Genomic DNA, 21853 nt, shown 5'->3' with positions numbered 1-21853 from the left:
CAAAGCCTCCTTCACTCACGCCGCCAAACTTACCCTAGTAAAACTGACTATCCTACCGATCCTCGACTTCGGTGATGTCATCTACAAAATTGCTTCCAACACTCTACTCAGCAAACTGGATGCAGTTTATCACAGTGCCATCCGTTTTGTCACTAAAGCACCTTATACCACCCACCACTGCGACTTGTATGCTCTAATCGGCTGGCCCTCGCTACATATTCGTCGCCAGACCCACTGGCTCCAGCTCATCTACAAGTCCATGCTAGGTAAAGCTCCGCCTTATCTCAGTTCACTGGTTACGATGGCAACACCCATCCGTAGCACGCGCTCCAGCAGGTGTATCTCACTGATCATCCCTAAAGCCAACACCTCATTTGGCCGCCTTTCGTTCCAGTTCTCTGCTGCCTGTGATTGGAACGAATTGCAAAAATCACTGAAGTTGGAGACTTTTATCTCCCTCACCAACTTCAAACATCTGCTATCTGAGCAGCTAACCGATCGCTGCAGCTGTACATAGTCTATTGGTAAATAGCCCACCCATTTTCACCTACCTCATCCCCATACTGTTTTTATTTATTTATTTTTCTGCTCTTTTGCACACCAATATCTCTACCTTTACATCTGCATAATTGTAATTATTTGCCTACCTTCTCATGCCTTTTGCACACAATGTATATATAGACTCCCCTTTTTTCTACTGTGTTATTGACTTGTTAATTGTTTACTCCATGTGTAACTCTGTGTTGTCTGTTCACACTGCTATGCCTTATCTTGGCCAGGTCGCAGTTGCAAATGAGAACTTGTTCTCAACTAGCCTACCTGGTTAAATAAAGGTGAAATAAATAAAAAAATAAATAAAATAAAATAAAAATCTAGTAGATGTAGAAGGCTAATGTTAACTAGCTAAAGTGGCCCACGAAAGGAAGTTAGGCTAGCGAGCAAGCATTTTATACAGGTATCCTAGGACAACAAACAATAAAAGCATATAGTGTATGACATAGTGATAGACAGTTTTGGCAACATGAAAGGGAGGAGGATGGCATTGGCATTTCTCTACAAGTAGGGTGAGTCAACATGTTTTTCTACTTGCAAGCATGCACACCCACACACACATAAATCAGAACCATGGACAGACACATCATTTTAAGTTTATGTTGATTGGACTATATTGTTTAATGGTATCTTTTTGTTGTCACTGTACTACACTAAGCATAGGTGATTTGATGACGTTGAAATGTTGAAGATGAAACGATGCTGTTTTCTTTGTGACTTGCGGCATCTCGCTGTGGTTCTAAGTTAATAGTTGTTTAGTGGTCCAAAAATGAGGGAAACATTAACTTGCTTGACCATGCTGTGGGTCATGTAGGTCATGTAACTAACTGTCTGTTACATGCCATATCCTTTGTGGACTTCACCGGACAGAGGTTGTTCTTTAGTTTTGTGATGAAACAAACGTGTGGTTCAATTTATTCTTATTGTATTCTTATTGTCTTGGCATTTAATCATATGAACTAACAGGATTATAGAGCAAACAACGCAATTATCCCAACACAGGTTGTAATATGCCTTTTTTTTTACTGGCTTCCCCAGTGATTTTACCCACGGATCGCTACTTTACATAAGTGTTGGTATTACCGTTCATGTCATTTCAGCATCATGAACCTGTCACACGCTGAAGGCCTTGGTCCAAAAGGTTCGCCACTGCGCAAACATGTCTATAATCGATATAAAGACTGTTCAGGTAGGAATGTTTTAGGAAGGAGTGTATATATTTGCACTGGCGAAACAGTGTTATGCGCTTACTGAATGGAAGCTGATAATTATGAGTTTTTTAGTACGCTGTTCTCGGCTGGTCTCCAGATGTAATTACGAGTCCTCGCTGTCCGAAACCGAGTTACGACCGACACTGAGACAAGACCAAGAGATTCAAAATGTGGTATTGAGACCGGACTCGTACTACAACACTAAATAAATATACATGTTGTTATTAGTTGACAGGGGTCTTTACTTCAACATTATTGTGTTTTGATATATTTCTAATAGCTTTTAAGACTTTTTCTGGTAGATGTTTTCTAAGACCCCTTTCCCATCTGACAAGAAATGAAAGCCTTTGCTTATTCCAAACTTTTAGGATGGAAAATGGTTGGACATTTTATATATTTGGTTCAGATTTGGACCGACAAAATCCCCCCAAAACATATGGAATTTTAGCTTTCATTTCACAATAAATATTATGTGCTCCCATCAACTTCAAGTTAGTACTTATGGGGCTTTTTACATGGAAATGCAGCATGCCCAGTACTAGCCTAAATTACCAGGCTGTATAAAGCTATTCGCCTGTCTTGCTTTTGTAATTCATATTATAAATAAATGCTGTTATAATTCACATGTAAAGTACTTTTTGCACACGGTCGTAGATACGAAACAACACCTACAAAAGTAATTGTTGGAAAAATATTTATCGACGAGGATGGGATTCGAACCCACGCGTGCAGAGCACAATGGATTAGCAGTCCATCGCCTTAACCACTCGGCCACCTCGTCAGTTAAAGTCATTGCGGAAAATATCAGTTTATATACATTTAAATGCTTCACTGTTTAACTTTTAGACGTCTTTGCATCGGTTTACTAGCTACCGTAGTAAAGCTAATGTAGCTATAGATTTATACAAAATTCTAAGGTGGGAAAAGCAGCCTCATCTCAGTCAGTTGCCACTGTGCAGTGTGCAAGGTAGGCGTCAGCGGAACATTTGACGGAAATGCTAGCTAGCTGTCAGCAGTCTTTGCACAACAGAGCTATGGCAGTTTTTTTAAACTCACATTTATTGATTGAATGGTCACTGTACAGTAAGCTAAAAAGTTTAAATCTTTATCATTGTAATAACGTGCAGTATTTAATAGGCTGTACATCAAAGTGTGTTAGTTAAGTTGAGTCCATTACATTTGTTGTAAAATTCACAATAGGACTTGTTTTGGAGAGATATATGGACCTTACAGAAATATTGGCTCCATTTCTTCTTAGAAACCCGATGTTGAATTGGATTGAATTCTATGTCTGCCAGAAAATAGCGTTTGTTTGAATCAGGAAAGTGTCCTCTCACGACCTCTACAAGACAGAATGTTGTCTATGAGATACCCTGTAAGAGCCTTATGCATAATAAATCCAATCAGTGTCATAAGTAAAACAGATTTGGTCATGTGGCAAGTATATTTTTGCCAATGGGATGAGTATCGAATGCCAGCGGAGGTTATACACCATATATACAGAAGTATGTGGACACCCCTTCAAATTAGTGGATTCAGCTATTTCAGCCACACCCGTTTCTGACAGGTGTATACAATTGAACATACCGCCATGCAATCTCCATAGACAAACATTTGGCAGTAGAATGGCCTTACTGAAGAACTAAGTAACTTTCAACGTGGCACCATCATAGGGTGCCACCTTTCCAACAAGTCAGTCTGCTGTTATTGTTTTTGGTATCATCTATTGCAATGGTCAAAAACTGTACAGCACAAGCAGACTGAACATTTTTTGAGGGTTTTCATGATTTCACACTCACAGCCGAGGTCTTGCAAGGAATCGTGTCGATAACTGTTCATCCTTCACAGGGTCTTGTTTTGGATTGGACAGTGACTGAAGGAGTGGGATGGGTTTTGTTTGTTGATGTGTCCAGTGACGTGTCCTTAAGTAACAATACTTGAAAGTACTACTTAAGTAGTTTTCGGGGATATCTGTACTTTACTTTACTATTTATATTTTTGACACTCTAGACCCAAACTGCTACAGACCTATATCTATCCTGCGCTGCCTTTCTAACCAACCATTTCGAAACCCACCGTACCTTCTCCGCTATGCAATCTGGTTTCAGATCTGGTCATGGCCACGCTCAAGGTCCTAAACGATATCATCATAACCGCCATTGATAAGAGACATTACTGTGCAGCCGTTTATTCCATGTGTATCTCTGTGTTGTTGTTTGTGTCGAACTGCTTTGCTTTATATTGGCCAGGTTGCAGGTGTAAATGAGAACGTGTTCTCAACTAGCCTACCTGGTTAAATAAAGGTGAAATAAAAATAAATACTATTACTTAACTACATTCCTAAAGAAAATGATGAAAATGAAAATTACTCTATACATTTTCCCTGACACCCAAAAGTACTCGTTACATTTTTAATTCTTAGCAGGACAGGAAAATGGTCTAATTCACACACCTATCGAGAGAACATCCCTGATCATCCCTACTGCCTCTGATCTGGCGGAGTCACTAAACACATGCTTCATTTGTAAATTATGTCTGAGGGTTGAAGAGTGCCCCTGGCTATCGGTAAATTTAAAAAACAAGAAAATTGTGCCGTCTAGTTTGCTTAATATAAGTAATTAGAAAGTATTTATAATTTTCCTTTCGATGCTTAAGTATATTTTATCAATTACATTTACTTTTGATACTTAAGTATATTTAAAACCAAATACTCAAGTAGGATTTTACTGGGTGACTTTAACTTTAGTCATTTTATATTAAGATCTTTAGTTCTACTTAAGTATGATTAATGGGTACTTTTTTCCACAACAGGATGTGTCTATTTTTGTATTTTGTATGATGTTTTTCCTCGCTCAAAACCCCGTCCAGTATGTGGCGGTAATGCAGTATTTACATTGGATGCCGACTGCTTTTAAACCCCACCGAAGAAGGATAGTGAGCTCGCAATTTGACGTTCAGACTCGTCCACAAATAGATCAAGTTTATAGTCATTAGGCTACCTAGTGATGTGAAACCGAGGCTTTCTGAAGCCTTTGGGGCTTTCACCAAATTGTGCCAAAAAACGGTTCATTACGCAGAGTTTTAAACACAATGGACATTAGTGACATCTGCTGGTCAGCAATGAAAAGCAGCGGTTGATGTTCATATATAATTGTTTTCAACAATATATCTCAAATCTATAGCCTTCTATCGGTTACCGTACAGGTTCGCACCTTCCATTGTGCTCCCCTTTTTTGTTGTTGCTGTGAATCCCTTCTTTTTTGTTCTCAGAAATGGTGAATGTATGGCATTTATGTAGGATGCGTAAGGCACACGTTTAATACGAATTGTTTGAACAACAATGTGATGAAAGTGTATTTTCACATAAAACGATTTTTCTAATGAATATGCCTTAATCTTAATTCAACCCCAATCCCTGGTTGTAGTCCCTAGAGAGCCCAACACCCATTGTCTAACTGTTCAACGGACCCTATGAAATAATCCTAACTAAATGATTAAGTGTCCAGTAGAGGTCGGTGTGTGAAAGCAAAGCACCGGAACCACGGCGAAATCTCGCGTTTGAAGAAAATAAACACGTGATCAAACTGAGCTTTGGACCTAATTGATCAGGTGATAATGTAACTTTGAAACGAGCATCAGTACTGTACATTGTTGTCGGATCACTAGTGCTTTGAAAACGTAATCGGAGCTCCAGTACCGATCGTCCCATCAATAAATATACCACAATCACTGCTGGATGTTTCGTTGTAACGTGATTCAAGGCTTGCGTATTTGGAAGAGGTAGCTACACACATTTTTTTTAAAAGGAGCAAGCTACACAGGGACTCACAAAGCATTAGCTAGCTGACTGACTGACTACTGGTAGCTAGCCTTGTTGAACACACGTGGTTTTTCTAGGTAACGTTAGTTATAAAAAAAAATATTTGGTATAGGTACGCGAATCTAGCTGTTAGCCTGTGCATAGTTGGATAGCTAGCTACCGGCTATTACCATGTGCTACTGTTAGATCATTTAAATTATTTGTGGTTACCAATTTCTCTAAGTGTATACTGTATATACTTGGGCGTCCCCTACCTTAGTTTGCTGGAAAGTTTAATCGAACTAACCTGGCTTTCGCTCCCAATGGATAGATGGATGGCACCTACTGTAACCGACATACTAGCTGTCTAGTTAGTTTTGATTGCAATGTATTTTAGTTGCTTGACGACTTGAGACGTAACCTGTGTGTAAATCTACCCATGCAACTACAACTATTTCTTAATGCTAATAATACCATGCATTTTTTTTTACATCTAGCTACACATTCTCAGCTGTGAGCGTTGCTTTGAAAAGGAAGCCGCAAGCATCAAGACTGTTGTTCACCATGGTGGACTCTCAGTATTACCTCCCCAATGACATTGGGATCTCCGCGCTGGACTGTACTGAAGCGTTTCGCCTGCTGTCCCCTAGAGAACAGCTCTATGCGCACTACCTCTCCAGGTCTGCCTGGTACGGAGGACTGGCTGTGCTGCTGCAGACCTCGCCCGAGTCTGCCTCCATCTTCGTTCTCTTACAGAGGCTGTTCCGCAAGCAGCCACCAGCACAGCTGGGGAATGTGGCTACTGCAGCTGGACTCAGTCCTGAGGAGTACCAGGTAATGCACCTACCCACAGAGCCTGGAGAAAGAATGAGTCAAACAATGTATACACTGTAGAATTGGAATGTCTAACCACACCCAGATGGTACAGGCTCAGCAATTTATCAGGTGATGGTGCACAGTGAGCCTGTTGTAATAACATGCATCTTCTGTGTCTCAGCCTGACTCGAGATAATAATAGCTCTTGTTTTTTTTTTGGCAGGCCTTTCTTGTTTATGCTGCTGGTCTCTATGCCAACATGGGCAACTACAAGTCATTTGGAGACACCAAGTTCATTCCCAACCTACCCAAGGTAGATAATCTTCACTTTTTTAATGTCTGAATTATAAAAGCCTTGACGGAATGGTTATGTCCTCTAATAACCACACATTGCGGCGTAGGAGAACCTGAAGGCCCTTGTGTGGCAGAGCCAGGCCTTCCAGGACAGCCCCAGTGAGATGGAGGCCCTGTGGGACAGCTGCTCCACCCTCCTCTACTCCCTTGAGGACAAACAGAAACAGCTGGGCTTGGGGGACAAGGTAAGACCTCCTGGTGCCAAACACTCACCTCACGTTTGCCTGGTCTGCTTAAATAAATCCTATGTACTGTAGTTGTTGATAATGATGTCGCTTTGTTTCTGGTCCGCAGGGAATCACCACGTACTTCTCGGGGAACTGTTGTTTGGAGGACGCCGAGTTGGCTCAGAAATTCTTGGACTCAAAGGTGTTTGTTCGCGTATTTAAGTTTGTTGTCTTTTGTGTCCGTGTTCGGATAGCAGGATTTAAAGAGTTGTCTCCCTTACAGAACCTGAGTGCCTACAACACGCGATTGTTCAAGAAGAAATCCGAAGGGAAGAGCTGCTATGAGGTGCGCCTTGCGTCTGCTGTGCAGGAGGGTGAGAGTGCCTTTTTCCTTTTTTTAAAAGCTATGCCAGTAAAGACGCGCTATAAATGCTATAGATGCTCAAGCTCTGAGCTTCACAGCTCTGTATGCGTTTTGACTGACGGTCGTTCTGAACTTAAGCATCCTCCAAAACAGCATGCGACCAGAAGTTGCACCCATCCCTCCCGCTAATCGGGCAACTTTTGCACATCGTTGATCTGAGCGAGGGCAATGCTGTACATTTTAAGAGGACCCGATGTATTTTGAAAGATGAGACGTTGGCGATTTCAAATAAATACCTCTTTGATGAATTGCAAACCCAAACACCGGTGAGTTGAGAAAATGCACGTCACATTTCCATATCGTAAAACTCATCACTACGTTTGATGTGCAGTTTACAAGATGATGTGGCGTCATACCCTGGGTTGTTCTGAACAGAATGAGTCTGTTTCATCACAACAGACAAAATTCATCAGGGAACACGCACTTGACCGCATGCTTGACGATTTCCTATGCCCGCCAAAATTGCGACCTGTTTTTCTGAATTGCCCCGTGAAAGCTTAACACTGTAAGATGGTATTTTATAACTTAGCTAGTCTTGTTGGCAATAGAACAAGCGTTCAAATGATGCCCACCTGACCCAGATTGTGATTTTGTAGTGGGCTGTTTCTGGATTGTGTTAACAACAACGATAATTGTGTGACGGCGGAGATGCAGGGTTGTGTTCCAAACAAAACGACTACAAGTGTTCTTGCTCGAGTTCCTCAACGGCACACCTAGGAGAGCTCAAAAAAAGCATCTTATATTTAAAGACTCATAAGTGCATTGAAGTTACTTAGGAACTGTGCACACCTTGGAGAGGTGTATATGTGTGGCCCTTGGAGACACCAGTTTGTCCTCACACTCAAACCCCTCCTCATTTGTTTGTTGTCTTATGTTGCACCAACCCGACATTTTCCAGGAATTTTCTTATATTACTGAATGTATTTTCGGATTTCGTTGTCAACAAATGCAGCGAGAGGTACAGTAAATGTAAAATGCCCATTAAATCAAGTGCAATGTTTGGATTCAGTCTTGATAGGTGAACTGTTGTCCTCAACTTTGGTCCAATCATTTTCTGATCATCTCAACTGTTCCCTTTTTTTTAAATCGCTACCATGTTTACGCAGTTCATATTTCTTCTGTAAGGAACATCTCAATTTAGCCCTATCCATACAGGCCAATTCCTACACGTGTAAAGGGTTGACGTCAGTAATGAGTCCTCTCTTTTATTAAATCCATTTTTGTCTGTCATTGCTCTAGACTGTGCAGTGGATGGGGAGGGGGAGACCAGGTGCGGCAGATATGACTTTGAGGACCGTGTCTTCACGGTTTCCAGGGGAGACTATGATCACCTCATGAAGAAAGTGAGCGAAAATCTGGAGAAAGCTAAGGTCAGTTCAAACAGTATTTTAATTCAAATGTATGTTTATCCCTTATCGACGAAAGTACGTGACTCAAAACTACTAATGCGTCTTAACATGTCAAGTTTGGTCCCATGCGAACCGTCTTCCTTTTTAATGGAAGGACCACGCGGCCAATGAGAACCAGAAGCGAATGCTGGAGGAATATTCGCGGAGTTTCACCTTTGGGTCTGTGGAGGCGCACAAGGAAGGCTCTCGTTTCTGGATCAAAGACAAGGGGCCCATTGTGGAGAGGTGAGAGAGCGCTGCCTTCCAGATTTGGCCTTCTGGTCTGTGGATCACAGAAGCAATTCCTTCCCCTGTCGTTTTTTTTCTCAACTTGATCTTTGTCTTTTCCTTTCTCTCCTAGTTATATTGGCTTTATCGAGAGCTACAGGGATCCCTTTGGTTCCAGGGGAGAGTTTGAAGGTACAAATTAAGAGGCAACGCAACCCCTATTATTGTTACGTGTTTTTGAATACTCTTTTGTGATCGCATCGGGGTTTGTCTCCTCTTTCCTCAGGTTTTGTTGCCGTGGTGAACAAGGCGATGAGCGAACGCTTTGCTAAGCTGGTGAGCTCAGCCGAGGTGCTGCTGCCAGAGCTGCCATGGCCAAAAGACTTTGAGAAGGACCGCTTCCTTCTGCCTGACTTCACCTCCCTGGACGTGCTGACGTTCGCTGGCAGCGGCATTCCAGCGGGCATTAACATTCCCAACTGTGAGTGCCACGTCCGAACTGACTCTTTATTCGGTTAATATTGACACGGCCGATCCACACCGCATGTTTGTTCGGGTCTCGAAAGGATCTCTAATGAGTTCGGCTTAATGTCGGTCAATTCCATGTGAAAAGGACCCACGAGCACCAATATGTGAAGTTTATAGGAGCATGTCCAATGAATGTCGAGTCTATGTTTTTGGATACATTTTTCAGCCATTTTCCATCTTAAAACTTAAACGATGGCTTTGATTTGTGGTCAAACAGATGAAAAGGGTTCATAGAAAACGTCCACCAGAGATGTTAAAAGTTATTATTGTCTTAAAAGTTATTGCAAATGCATCAAACCACCATGTTGAAGTAAAGACCCCCTGACAACTAATATCGACACTTCCGTTTAGTTTGAGAAATTATTTGCCTTCTGTGAGAAACATTGTCATTCCGTTACCAAAAACCAACATCTTTAAGATATTTTCTCATTTCTGAATGAAAGTTCACAAAGTAACAAGTAAAGGTAGACCTACCAATTAGTGTTTTTACTAATATATTTTATGAATTTAGTGATTCAAACTCGAAATTCTGTTACCGAATTGGGAACAGAATTACTGCATCTGAATTGGCTAGTGGGAAATCATAGTCACAAACCACAGTTAGGTCACCTGCTACTGCCTCACTCTCTCTCTCTCTCCAGTTATTGTTACAGTACCTCTCCTGGCTCTTACTGACATCTACCCATGAGCCCCCTCTCATTTCGTTTACTTTAACCAGCATACATGGACGTTTAAAAGTAGTTGAAATTTGGTCAGTCCACCCTGGCCCTGTTTTCACCACGTCCACAGACATACATTTTTGGTCCGACCTTGATTTGGCTCAAACCTTAAGACGTCGGTGATTTGGTTCAGATTTGATCCAGTCACCAATCAAAGACGTCTATGTTTCCCGACTTTGGACAGCACAGCGAAACAGAGTACTGTAAAGAAATGTAGAGTACAATGTAATGTACTGAACTTTACTGTGCTGTGTTGTCCAGACTTCTGAAACATAGACCTCTATGATTGGTTCAGATTGGGTCCGGACCAACTACGTTTGGTCTTGTTTGGGGCGGAGCTCATTAGAATAATAGCCAGGCTGTAGAATAATCCCCATATGTAAAGGATGACATTGTGTATTTCTACCTTTTTTCTTTCTGTACATATTCAGGATACATCACCATGAAGAGAATAACATTTATATCCATAATTATGCATTTCTGTATAGTACAGATCAGTGACCCATAATGCAATTCTGTTACCGTAATTATGTTACTGGGTGTAAATCCACTTCACTTACGATAACCAAAATATATTTTTTTGTTTTAACCCGAGGTGTCATATAGCTGACACCCCATTATTTCTGCAGACATCTTGGGATCTTAATTCAGAGTAGGAATTAAACCGTTTTTGGAAAACGTGGTCGTATAAAAACTGAGGGAGTTTTCATCGTCATTCTGTTACCGAACTTTGCACCTGCACATTTTTTCCAGTAAATGTGTTTCTGGGGGAGAGAGAGAATTATTTTTTTTGTGTACATCTTTCAAATAAGTCCTAGTGCATATTTTTATGGTTTGTTAAACGTTGATATCAATCATTTGGGGGGGGATTTTTAATTCCGTTACCATGGAATTATCCCCGTTATCTCCGAGTGTGTGTCTGTTTGTCTAGATGACGATATCAGACAGTCAGAGGGCTTTAAGAATGTCTCCCTGGGTAATGTTCTGGCTGTGGCATACGCTACCCAGAAGGACAAGCTCACCTTCCTGGATGAAGAAGACAAGGTAATCAACTTTCTAACTATGAAATCCGTGCCATACCAAATAACCACTAAGACTGAAAGGGGGGGGGTACAATTATGCCCATCAGATCTTTTTTTTTCTTCAATGCTCTGTCTGTTTCTTTCAGGATGTGTACATTAAGTGGAAGGGGCCCTCTTTCGAGGTGCAGGTTGGCCTCCATGAGCTGCTGGGCCATGGCAGTGGAAAGCTCTTTGTCCAGGTGAGAGAGAGCCATCTCCGTTCATGTTCATGTCCTGTACGGTCAGTCCTGGCATCTATAGCCCTTTCTATGAATTTGAGTGTTTACATTTCTTCAGCTCAATCGCCCAGCTGTTCACCACAACAGTGGCGGGGCGCCACCGTTTTGTTGTTTGAACGGATTGCCCCTTTAGTGTGTTAAAACGTCTGGTTTAAAATCCATTGTGTTTACTGTCATGTAGTCTCTGAACGGGGGATGCACAGTGCTTTGTGACTGATTTAGTGTTTTTTTTATGTGTTGTCATGTGAACAGGATGAGAAGGGAACTTTCAACTTCGAGCAAGATAATGTTCGCAATCCTGAGACTGGAGAAAAGGTGAGCCTATATACTTCAGTCATTTGGGATCATACTTGTATTTATTTCTGTATATTTTCTTTATTCTTTCGCTTTGGTCTCGAGAGAGAATGATTTTGAGAGAGCGTAATGGATTGTTGTGGTTCAGTAAACCTATATGTTTTAAGACTGATGGTCGTGACCAATGTTAAAATGTCTGGTTGCCGATGAAGGGGTTTAAGTGAGTATTGGTGTAAAGTATGGTTTCTGTGCTTCAGATCACCACCTGGTACAAAGGCAACGAAACATGGGACAGCAAATTCTCCACCATTTCTTGCTCCTATGAAGAGTGCAGGGCCGAGTGTGTGGGGCTCTACCTCTGTCTCAACAAACACGTGCTCAGGTCTGTTAATCTGTGCTCTGGTCTGTTTAGCCGTGCTCTGGTCTGTTTAGCCGTGCTCTGGTCTGTTTAGCCGTGCTCTGGTCTGTTTAGCCGTGCTCTGTAGTCACTAAACCTACATTTTTAATATAAAAGCCGAATGTATTAACGGTGATCTTATGCGGGTCAGGACGCTGTAACGAGGATGTTGTCCCTGGGTTTGCAGTATCTTTGGCCATGAGGGCGAGGATGCAGAGGAGGTGGTGTACGTCAACTGGCTCAACATGGTGCGCGCTGGCCTGCTGGGACTCGAGTTCTACACCTCCGAGAGCAAGAGCTGGAGACAGGTCAGCTACACTAAAGTTCAATCATTTACGAAGTACATCAGCCTCACTTGATCATGCTAGCTTTCTGACTCTATAGCTCATTGAATATCTTCCCCACTGCCTGTGTGTGTGTGTGTGTGTCTTATCCCGCTGTATGTTTAACTAAACCCCCTGTTCTCTGTCTCAGGCCCACATGCAAGCTCGCTTTGTGATCCTGCGGGTGCTCCTGGAAGCTGGCGAGGGGCTGGTGACCCTGAAGGAGAGCACAGGAAAAGATGGGCGCCCAGATGCCCTTATAACGCTGGACCGCAGCAAGATCCACACTGTGGGCAAGGGTGCCATCGAGAGGTTCCTATGCAAACTACAGGTACAGCTGTAGAAGGCTTGGAAATGTCTTGATCGTGGCTGGGATTACCGGGATAGATGATCAGCCGTCAATATTCACAATAAAAGTTGAACAAAGTCTCCATTTTGACCCATTATTGTCTTTTGTCCCTGCAGGTCCTCAAGTCCACAGCCGATGTGGAGGGAGGCAGAGCTCTGTATGAGGGCTACTCTGCCGTGTCCGATGGTGGTTCTCACAACTTCCTGTGCCTGCGGGAGACGGTTCTCCAGCGCAAAGAGGCTCGCAAGATGTTTGTTCAGGCCAACACAAGGGTCAAAGGTTAGTCTTCCCTGTCTTAATGCCCACATTAATGCCCACATTTACATGGCACAGCTCTTCATGTTTAACATCGTCCTACTAAGTGGTCATCCTTCACTGAAAGACGGTGTATCACCCTAAACCATTCTACTGACACACGTGTCCTTGGAATTCTTGTTGCGTGTTTGTCTGATGCAGGTGACAGTGTGGAGCTCGTGGAATACGAGGGCAGCGCGGCTGGACTGATCTGCTCTTTCACAGAACGGTTTGCCGACGACGCCGAGGAGGTGGAGGCCCACCTGCTGGAGCTGAACAAGAGGGATGCCCCCTGCTGGTTCTGAGTGAACGGTGCAGATACACAGCCAGAGCAGCGCTAAGACCCAGACATGCTGCCGTCATGCCCACGCCCGCTCCTGACTGAGACACGCCCGGCCTGTGCGGACTTGTCATAGGAATTGATCTTTCGGTGCACTGTCAAAATGAATTTACAAATCAGTTGTGAGTGGAATGCGCAGGTGGTTATGGCTGTGATTAATGAGCCTGGAGACATTCTTCGCCCTCAGAGGCACAGTTTGTAACTACATTAAGCCCTTATCGTTATGCAGCTCTTCATTTCCCTCTGACGGTATCAGGAAGGATAGGAACGGTGTAAGCAATGTCATGCAAATTTGACAGCTGAAGGAACTCAAAAGTTCCTAGTGGTAGGAGCTTGGAGTCAGTTTGAAACGAGGCCAGGGTGTAGAAAAGAAAAGTGACTCAAGGGGGACCATACACGGTTCGCCATCAACTAATCTGTCAATCAAGTCTAAACCAACATATTAACCTTTTTTTATGTCGACACATTTCAATTGCTGTTTGTCTTAGAGAAAATTGACCATTTTTCTTTTTAAAGAAGTCCCTCCCAATAATACTACTCATTGGCTAAGTTCTTTGTCCCTTGTGTCCAGGGCACTTGAAGCACTACTGTGACATGGTCAAAAGCAATGCATTTGTGAAAGGGTAGACAGTACCGCAAATTCTCTTGGTGAGGTTGGTAAGAAACAGCCTGTACAAAAATAAAATGTCATTTTTTGTTATTTTAATATCAATGTCTGTTCAGTTTGTTTCTCATGCATTATTAAAGGTATCTCGGGGAACTTGTGTAATGAGCTGCAAGAACTGATACACATTGAAATAAGGGCATCGCGGAGTGCCTGGACACAGCCCTTAGCCATGGTAGATTGGCCATATATCACAAACCCCCCAAGGTACCTTACTGCTATTATAAACTGTTTACCAATGTAATTAGAGCAGTAAAAATAACTTTTGTCACACGTGGTATACGGTCTGATATACCACGGCTGTCAGCCAATCAGCATTCCGGGCTCGAACCAACCAGTTTATAATTTACACTTAGGGAAAATGGTAAACAGAATGTCTAAGGTACTTTGCAATATCCACCCAGGCAAATGTTCATTTAACGTATTTTAAGAATAAAGCACAAAGCAAGTCTTTCTTGCAGTTGAGTGGGGTTTAAGAAAACGTTCACAACGCGTGGGTACTCAAGGTGATTCCACAAGGTCCACAGCCGCCTCTCTTGTTAGTTTGCAAGTCTTGAGTCCATCCTGTTTGGCTTTCTGGTATATGAGGGGTGTTCCACTGCTGCCTTGGCCCTGTAGGTCCTGGATCTGGGCCTGGGCTGGGAGGGCTTGAATCTCCCCCTCACTCCGCCAGTACAGCTTGAACAGTCCTGGGTCGTCCACCCCAAACTTAGCAGCACAGAGCTGGGTCAGGGCCTCCCCACTAACTCCTGCCCTCCACTGCAGGGTTTTTATCCAGCTGCTTTCTCCATCTTGAAACAGAACCTTGACAAACCTCTGCAACACACAATTAAAAGAAAGTTTCCCATGAGAACAGTTCACATCAAAGCAGTCCTACTGGTCACTTTGGGATACAGGGATTTCCAACTGTCACATATAATTCCACATACCTTAGGTATGTGTTGGTTTCTGTTTAGTGTTAGTGGTAGGTGTGTAATTCTATACAGCATTGGTGCTAATAAATCATTTGAGTCGTACCAGTTGCTCTTGTATTTTTTTCTGGCTCAGAGCCTGGCTGCTCCGGCGCCGGCTCCAGTCTTTCAGGGAATCTCTGGCCCCCTGGGTCAGCCCGCTAGAGGGCATTTCTTCAGGCAGGCTCTGGATCAGGCACAGGCTGGCATACACACTGGTCAGGTAGTACCCACCTAGTACAAACATTGCAACACTGGATTATGATGGCTATTTGGCATCATATACTATTTGAAATATTTCACATTTAAAGCATAAATACTTGTGTATATACAGTACCAGTCAAAAGTTTGGACACACCTACCTACTAATTCAAAAGTTTTTCTTTATTTGTACTATTTTCTACATTGTAGAATAATCCTGAAGACATCAAAACTATGAAATGTCACATATGGAATCATGTATTAACCAAAAAAGTGTTAAAATATATTTTGATTTGTTTATATTTTAGATTCTTCAAATGAGCCACTCTTTGCCTTGATAACAGCTCCCCACACCTGGCATTCTCTCAACCAGCTTCACCTTGAATTGTGATAGTTTGTGCTCAGCATATGTGGGAACAAGGAGTTCCCACATATGCTGAGCACAAACTATCACAATTGGGTTGAGGTTGGGTGATGGTGGAGGCCAGGTCATCTGATGCAGCACTCCATCAATATCCTTGGTCAAATAGCCCTTTCACAGCCTGGAGATGTGTTGGGTCATTGTCCTGTTGAAAAACAAATAATAGTCCCACTAAGCGCAAACCAGATGAGATGTCGTATCACTGCAAAATGCTGTGGTAGCCATGCTGGTTAAGTGTGCCTTAAATTCTAAATAAATCCCAGACAGTGTCACCAGCAAATCACCCCCACACCACCACCCCCATGCTTCACGGTGGGAACCACACATGCGGAGATCATCTGTTCACCTACTCTGCGTCTCACAAAGACGGCGGTTGGAACCAAAAATCCCAAATTTGGACTCAGACCAAAAGACAGATTTCCACAGGTCTAAAGTCCATTGCTTGTGTTTCTTGGCCCAAGCACATCTCTTCTTATTATTGGTGTCCTTTAGCAGTGGTTATTTGTAGTAAATGGACCGTGAAGGCATGATTCACGCAGTCTTCTCTGAACAGTTGATGTTGAGATGTGTCTGTTACTTGAACTCTGTGAAGCATTTATTTGGGCTGCAATTTCTGAGGCTGGTAACTCTGGAACTTAGAGTCTTCTTTTCTTGTGGCGGTTATCATGAGAGCCTGTTTCATCATAGCACTTGAAGAAACTTTCAAAGTTCTTGAAATTTTCTGGATTGACTGACATTCATGTCTTAAAGTCATGATGGACTTTCGTTTCTCTTCGCTTATTTGAGCTGTTCTTGCCATAATATAGACTTGGTCTTTTACCAAATAGGGCTATCTTCTGTATACCACAACACAACTGTTTGGCTCAAACACATTAAGAAGGAAAGAAATTCCACAAATGACCAAGGCACACCTGTTAATTGAAATGTATTCCAGGTGACTACCTCATGAAGCTGGTTGAGAGAATGCCAAGAGTGTGCAAAGCTGTCATCAAGGCAAAGGGAGGCTACTTTGAAGAATAAAATATATTTGATTTGTTAAACTTTTTTTGGGGGTTCCTACATGTGGTTAGAGCGTTGGGCCAGTAACTGAAAGATTGCTGTATTGAATCCCTGAGCTGACAAGGTAAAACTCTGTCGTTCTGCCCCTGAGCAAGGCAGTTAACCCACTGTTCCCCGGGCGCCAAAGACGTGGATGTCAATTATGGCAGCCCCCCGCACCTCTCTGGGTTGGGTTAAATGCAGAAGACACATTTCAGTTGAATGCATTAAGTTGTACAACTGACCAGGTATCCCCTTTCCCTGATTACATGGGTTATTTCATAGTTTTGATGTCTTCACTATTATTCTACAATATAGAAAATAGTTTTAAAAAATGTAGAAAAACCCTGGAATGAGTAGGTGTGTCCAAACTTTTGACTGGTACTGTAGTTGTGGTTAACGGTTTGATCGTTTTCTGTCAGCCTTACCCTCCCCTGTCAGCCACGATGACTCCAGCAGCTCCATCATGTACTCCACCTCCACAGACAGCTCTGGCATGTTACACTGTACAATGACATAGGACAGGGCTGGAAGGAAGTCATCTGCACCGAATTCCTTGCCTGCTCATGGAGACAAGACAACTTTACCACGAATGGAAGGGATAGCAGCTGTTGGTTCTGTAAGGTTTATTTCTTTACCATGTTCTCTCATAAAACAATCCCTCACCTGAATTGCCCGTCATGGCTTTATAGATGAGCTTGCAGACCTGCAGTAGCAGCACAACCTTGTCAATGGGCGAGTAAGCCCGCCTCATGAGAGCTAACTTCTGCCGCACCTTCTCCACACCGGCAGCATCCGGCACTCCCACCCGCACTCCAAAACACTCCAACGGGGTCTTTCCCCTGGCCACAGCCAGGCTCTCTGCCATGCTCTGGGTGGAACCGTCTCGCTCATGCAGAGTTTGCAGTGTCCTGTCTATCTGTCCCTTCAGAGGTTTCAGCACACAGCGGAACATGGCTTTCTCCAGCACCAGGTCTGCACACAAACACACATTCATGAGGTCACATGTACCTGTAGAGGGAAACATGGTAGCAATAGTTGTATTTAAAATTACTGAGCATATTTTTACTGTTTATTTGACTTATGCCTGCTGTTTGGGGATCAATGTTGCTGTACCTTTCTCATCATCAGGCACCATGGTCTCAATTGGGGGTTCTAGGTCTCCACAGTCCAGCAGGAAGGTCTTGGCCTGGGAGAGGAAGAAGCGAATGCCCTGCAGTAGCTCTACGCTAGATCTCTGGCACTGAGGCTTGATCGCCTCCCGCTGCTGCCTGAGGAAATCCTGCACCAGGACACCAAACGCAATCCTCCTGTCACGGGACAGGTCCTCCACCAGCCTCGCCACACGCTTCTCTGGCACGAAGAAGGACACGAAGACTGCACTCAGCTTGCGCAGGACTGAGACGGGCTGGCGTGGGGGCAAGGTGCATGGGGGTGAGGGGTTACTGGTACCCCTGGTGAGGGGAATTCGCTCTGAGCTCTCCTCTGCCTCCTCCAGGCTGCTGAGGGAACTGCTGCTGTCCAGCTCACTCAGGGAGGGAGCATACCTCTGCTCCAGCAGGAGACCCACCTCCTCCTCACCTCCTTTTTCCTGGGCCAGTCCCTGCAGGAGACCTAATGGCACATGGTAGTCCTCCTCTGCAGTGGGAGACAGTGTGGGTGTGACCCTGGTCTTCTGCGGAAGAACTGGAAGAACCAAGCATGGCTGCAAATAGTCTGAGTCCTCCTGGACGGGTGCTGTCCCTCCCTCACCCTCCACTCTGGCTTCCACTGCTCCACTGGCCCGCTGGACCTTCTTGCTCTTAATATTTGTCTTGGCCAGCAGAGGTGGGGGAGGGGGAGGGGCAACTGGTGGGGACAAAGGGCTAGAGTTCTCAGTCGAGACACGCACCTTGAGGCTGCGCTTGAACTGGTGGCGTTTGTGCAGTGCAGGATGGGATTGCAGGAAGAGTGGGTTGATGAAACAGAGAGCCCCTTGGCCTGCTGCCCCACAGTTCAGCTCCCGGGGGCTGCGTGTTTGGATGGGGCAGAACTCCTGGAACAGGGTGGGGCTCTCCTGGGGCGTGGCACAGTCCTCAGGGGTGGGGCTAGGGGGCAGCGGTGCCGCCTCGACTGGTGGGGGCCCATTGCGTGGACCTCTGAAGTTCAGCTGGGAACTCCAGAACTCTGAATGAAAAATAAGCAAAACTGTGTCGGCATACTTCCTCAACGCTATCCTTGACGAGTGGTGTACGGTACACAATGGTAGCTAGCATTACAACGATTGCCAACATCTTGGTTGATCAGACCTCTGAGCCACTCTGTGGTACCTACCCACGCCCATGTGTGAAATGGACTCCAGCTGTTTGTGGGATGAAGCCTTGACTATGGCCTCAGGGAGCTCCAGTGGGAAGGGCAACACATCCCTGAAATAGACAGCACATGGGTTTTATAAACAGGTCTAATTCTAGTAGGTTATGATTTGGACCAATAATGAGAGATAATGCAGATCTAGATGGATAACACTGGTTGACATTAGTTGTCTAAATGCCCTAAACCCATTCTACAGTGAAGCCAAGAATCACTGCTCTTTATTTAGCTTTACGTATCGGCCATCAAGGCCATCGGGAAACAGCAGTGTGCGGGTTTCTTCTTTTTTTCTCATCTTATTCAACTGTTGCCATGCACTTGCAACAAAGAGAGCTCAGATGTGCAAGTGCCTTTTGAGTTTTGAACTGTGAAGCCGAGTAAAAGGCCCATACCGGCTAACACAGTAGAAGGCAATGAGCCGGAAGAGGTCAGGGAAACCGATAGCCGCTTTCTCCAAAGAGAAGGCTGTGAATGGAAGGGAGACGGAGGAGCAAGAACAAAGTCATTAGTTAAAAGCCCTTGTTATTCATATCAACAGGCTGTAGATACAACATCCCTGCCTTATTCTTTCATCACTCACTGGAGTCCACTTCGCGGATGACAAATTGTTTGACAAAGGAGGGAACGCTGTCGTCTGCAAGCCTGACACACAGCACTTTCTTCTGCGAGGTGTTGGACTTGCGCACCAGAAAGGTCTACAGAAAGGCAGAGATATACACACTTAGGTTGTGTTTTGTGTGTGCGCGTCAGTGCGGTGTGCGTGCGTGTCTCACCCCAGGCGGCTCCCGCTGTAGGATGTGCAGAGCGGTGGCAGAGTTGATGGACAGCTGCAGCCAGACGGGGTGTGTGAGAAGCAGACGGTCCAGCACACTGATGTTCTTCAGGGAGCCACGCTGAGGACAAGCCCTCCTCTCTCCTACCAGCTCCCCGACCGGCTCAGGGAAATCATACACCGGGTCCTCCTGCATCTGTGGAACAGAGTGTACAGCATGCACAAACAGTATGGTATCTATGCACCATGCAGTTATGTGGTTAGGCTTTAAGGACAAGTTGCCACAATGATGCTTCCCATTCTGCTCTTCATCATACCAATGCTTCAGAATCAGCACTCTTCCTGTTCCCTTCTGGTGCCACTAGCAGGCATCATGTCATGACGTGCCCTGTGTTCCGTGCTGACCACTACTTCTCCATAATTTTGGGAAACTTCCACACCCTATTCCTTCCTCAGAGTAATCTGGAAGGTGTATGTCATCAGAGTAAGACTCACCACAATTGCGAGGGTGTTGTAACGTGTGCATATCCTAAGGATCCTACCATCAACAGTGAACTTGCTAGGACTGAAGTATCATTTTGTGTTCGCTTGTTAAACCCTTTGAATGTGAGAAGGTGCGGCTATATTTTAACAGAGGTGGTTTATATGCACAGGCTGTTATTATGGGAAATTACAGGATGTCTATTCCTCCAACTTCCCTCCAGGGATTTGCTGCTGCTTTATAAGACAGTCCTGAGTCCAACACAATATTTGAGAGAAGGGGTGGTGATGCTGGCAGCCCAACTTCCCGCTAGAAGTTTGGCAAGTCTAGACTTGGTGAGGTGGTAGAGACAGGCACTGAAAACACTCCAAACCTACTGAGCCGTGTGCGAAAATGCAAATCTAACTTTGAAACAACTGAGAGGTGCAAGTCTAAAATGTAAGGCAGTATCTTCAATTTGAATTCATAATAATGCAACAAAATGTCCAGAATGAGTAGCCTATACCAGAGCCCACTTTTGAACCTCGTGAAATTATTGTAATACTGACAATAAAACAACTGTGACCTGACAGGACCTGAATATGTCACCAGAACTACATAAAGTTGGAATACCAAACAAGCATTTTTATTATTGGTTTATTACTGGAGTTATACCATTTTTTTATGTTGGGGAACCACAGGTGAAAAATATAGGCATAATTAACCGTCGACTATATTGTAATAACAGACCATGAAATCAAAGGTTATTTCAGTAAATAGAACATTTTGATTTTGTATCTTTTTTTATGATAATAATAAATTTACACCATCATATTTGTGGACATGGTATTGGCCTCCAACGTACTCCACACGTTGTATTTACTGACACGTTCTGTAACTCTGTAAGAGGTAACTCTGTAAAACTCTGTAACTTCGTTGATATGTACTCTTTTTACATACCTTCAGTTAATCGGTGTCAGGTCTCGTGATTTCAGTAATCAAACAAAGATTCAACTGTTTCTTATTTTACACTTTAAAATAAATGACGACATGGCAAAATGTACCTTAATCTTTCCGATCCCCTGTCGTGTGAGAGGTTATGCTGAATAGCCTGCTGTAAATTCCACTTAATCCCTGGATGTCCAAATGCCACAGAAACGTCTAAAGTATAGACAACTGTAATAGACCGATATCTATTGACATGCCATGTTGGCGCTGTCTGGACTGTCCAGGCAGAGATCTCTCTGTGTAGCTGTGATTCAGAAGTTCCTCGCATTCCTCTGCTCTGTCTTCCTTATATTTTCCATTCAGTTTGGAGAGAAACAAACCTGGCTGGGACCAAGGCTAAATACGCATGCGCCCGTAACCACCTTGTGAAACATCTCCTGAATACAGTATTGTCAACGGGAAAATCGCCACTAAAACACAATTCAAATCTATTGTTTATTCTGTCCTTTGTGAAAGAGGGTTATATAATTCATCTGCATGAATTATTTCTAAACTTCTGAGTGGTCA

General features: G+C 43.8%; 2 protein-coding genes and 1 non-coding gene across 3 annotated transcripts; 1 reads left to right on the top strand and 2 right to left on the bottom strand.

The window, feature by feature from the left end:
- Positions 1–2462: 2462 nt before the first annotated feature.
- trnas-gcu (transfer RNA serine (anticodon GCU)) lies at positions 2463–2544 on the bottom strand. The gene has a single exon. It is a non-coding gene; the product is annotated as a tRNA-Ser (tRNA).
- A 2773-nt stretch (positions 2545–5317) lies between these two features.
- Positions 5318–14189, top strand: LOC139418656 (dipeptidyl peptidase 3-like). The gene is made up of 18 exons (XM_071168275.1): positions 5318–5543; positions 6060–6396; positions 6602–6691; positions 6780–6917; positions 7027–7101; positions 7183–7273; positions 8563–8693; positions 8827–8957; positions 9073–9131; positions 9226–9420; positions 11118–11230; positions 11355–11447; positions 11739–11801; positions 12038–12162; positions 12365–12485; positions 12652–12831; positions 12966–13128; positions 13306–14189. Exons 1-18 carry the CDS (start codon positions 5500–5502, stop codon positions 13446–13448), a joined length of 2292 nt encoding a protein of 763 aa, XP_071024376.1. The 5' UTR covers positions 5318–5499; the 3' UTR covers positions 13449–14189.
- Positions 14159–21668, bottom strand: LOC139418655 (ras and Rab interactor 2-like). The gene is made up of 10 exons (XM_071168274.1): positions 21403–21668; positions 19880–20074; positions 19687–19801; positions 19499–19571; positions 19071–19162; positions 17874–18923; positions 17424–17732; positions 17186–17317; positions 15165–15331; positions 14159–14963 (listed from the first exon to the last, which is right to left on the bottom strand). Exons 2-10 carry the CDS (start codon positions 20072–20074, stop codon positions 14649–14651), a joined length of 2448 nt encoding a protein of 815 aa, XP_071024375.1. The 5' UTR covers positions 21403–21668; the 3' UTR covers positions 14159–14648.
- Positions 21669–21853: the final 185 nt, after the last annotated feature.

The sequence above is a fragment of the Oncorhynchus clarkii genome, chromosome 10, assembly GCF_045791955.1.
Source record: "Oncorhynchus clarkii lewisi isolate Uvic-CL-2024 chromosome 10, UVic_Ocla_1.0, whole genome shotgun sequence".
Lineage (NCBI taxonomy): Eukaryota > Metazoa > Chordata > Actinopteri > Salmoniformes > Salmonidae > Oncorhynchus > Oncorhynchus clarkii.
This window is presented reverse-complemented; position numbering and strand designations above follow the sequence as displayed.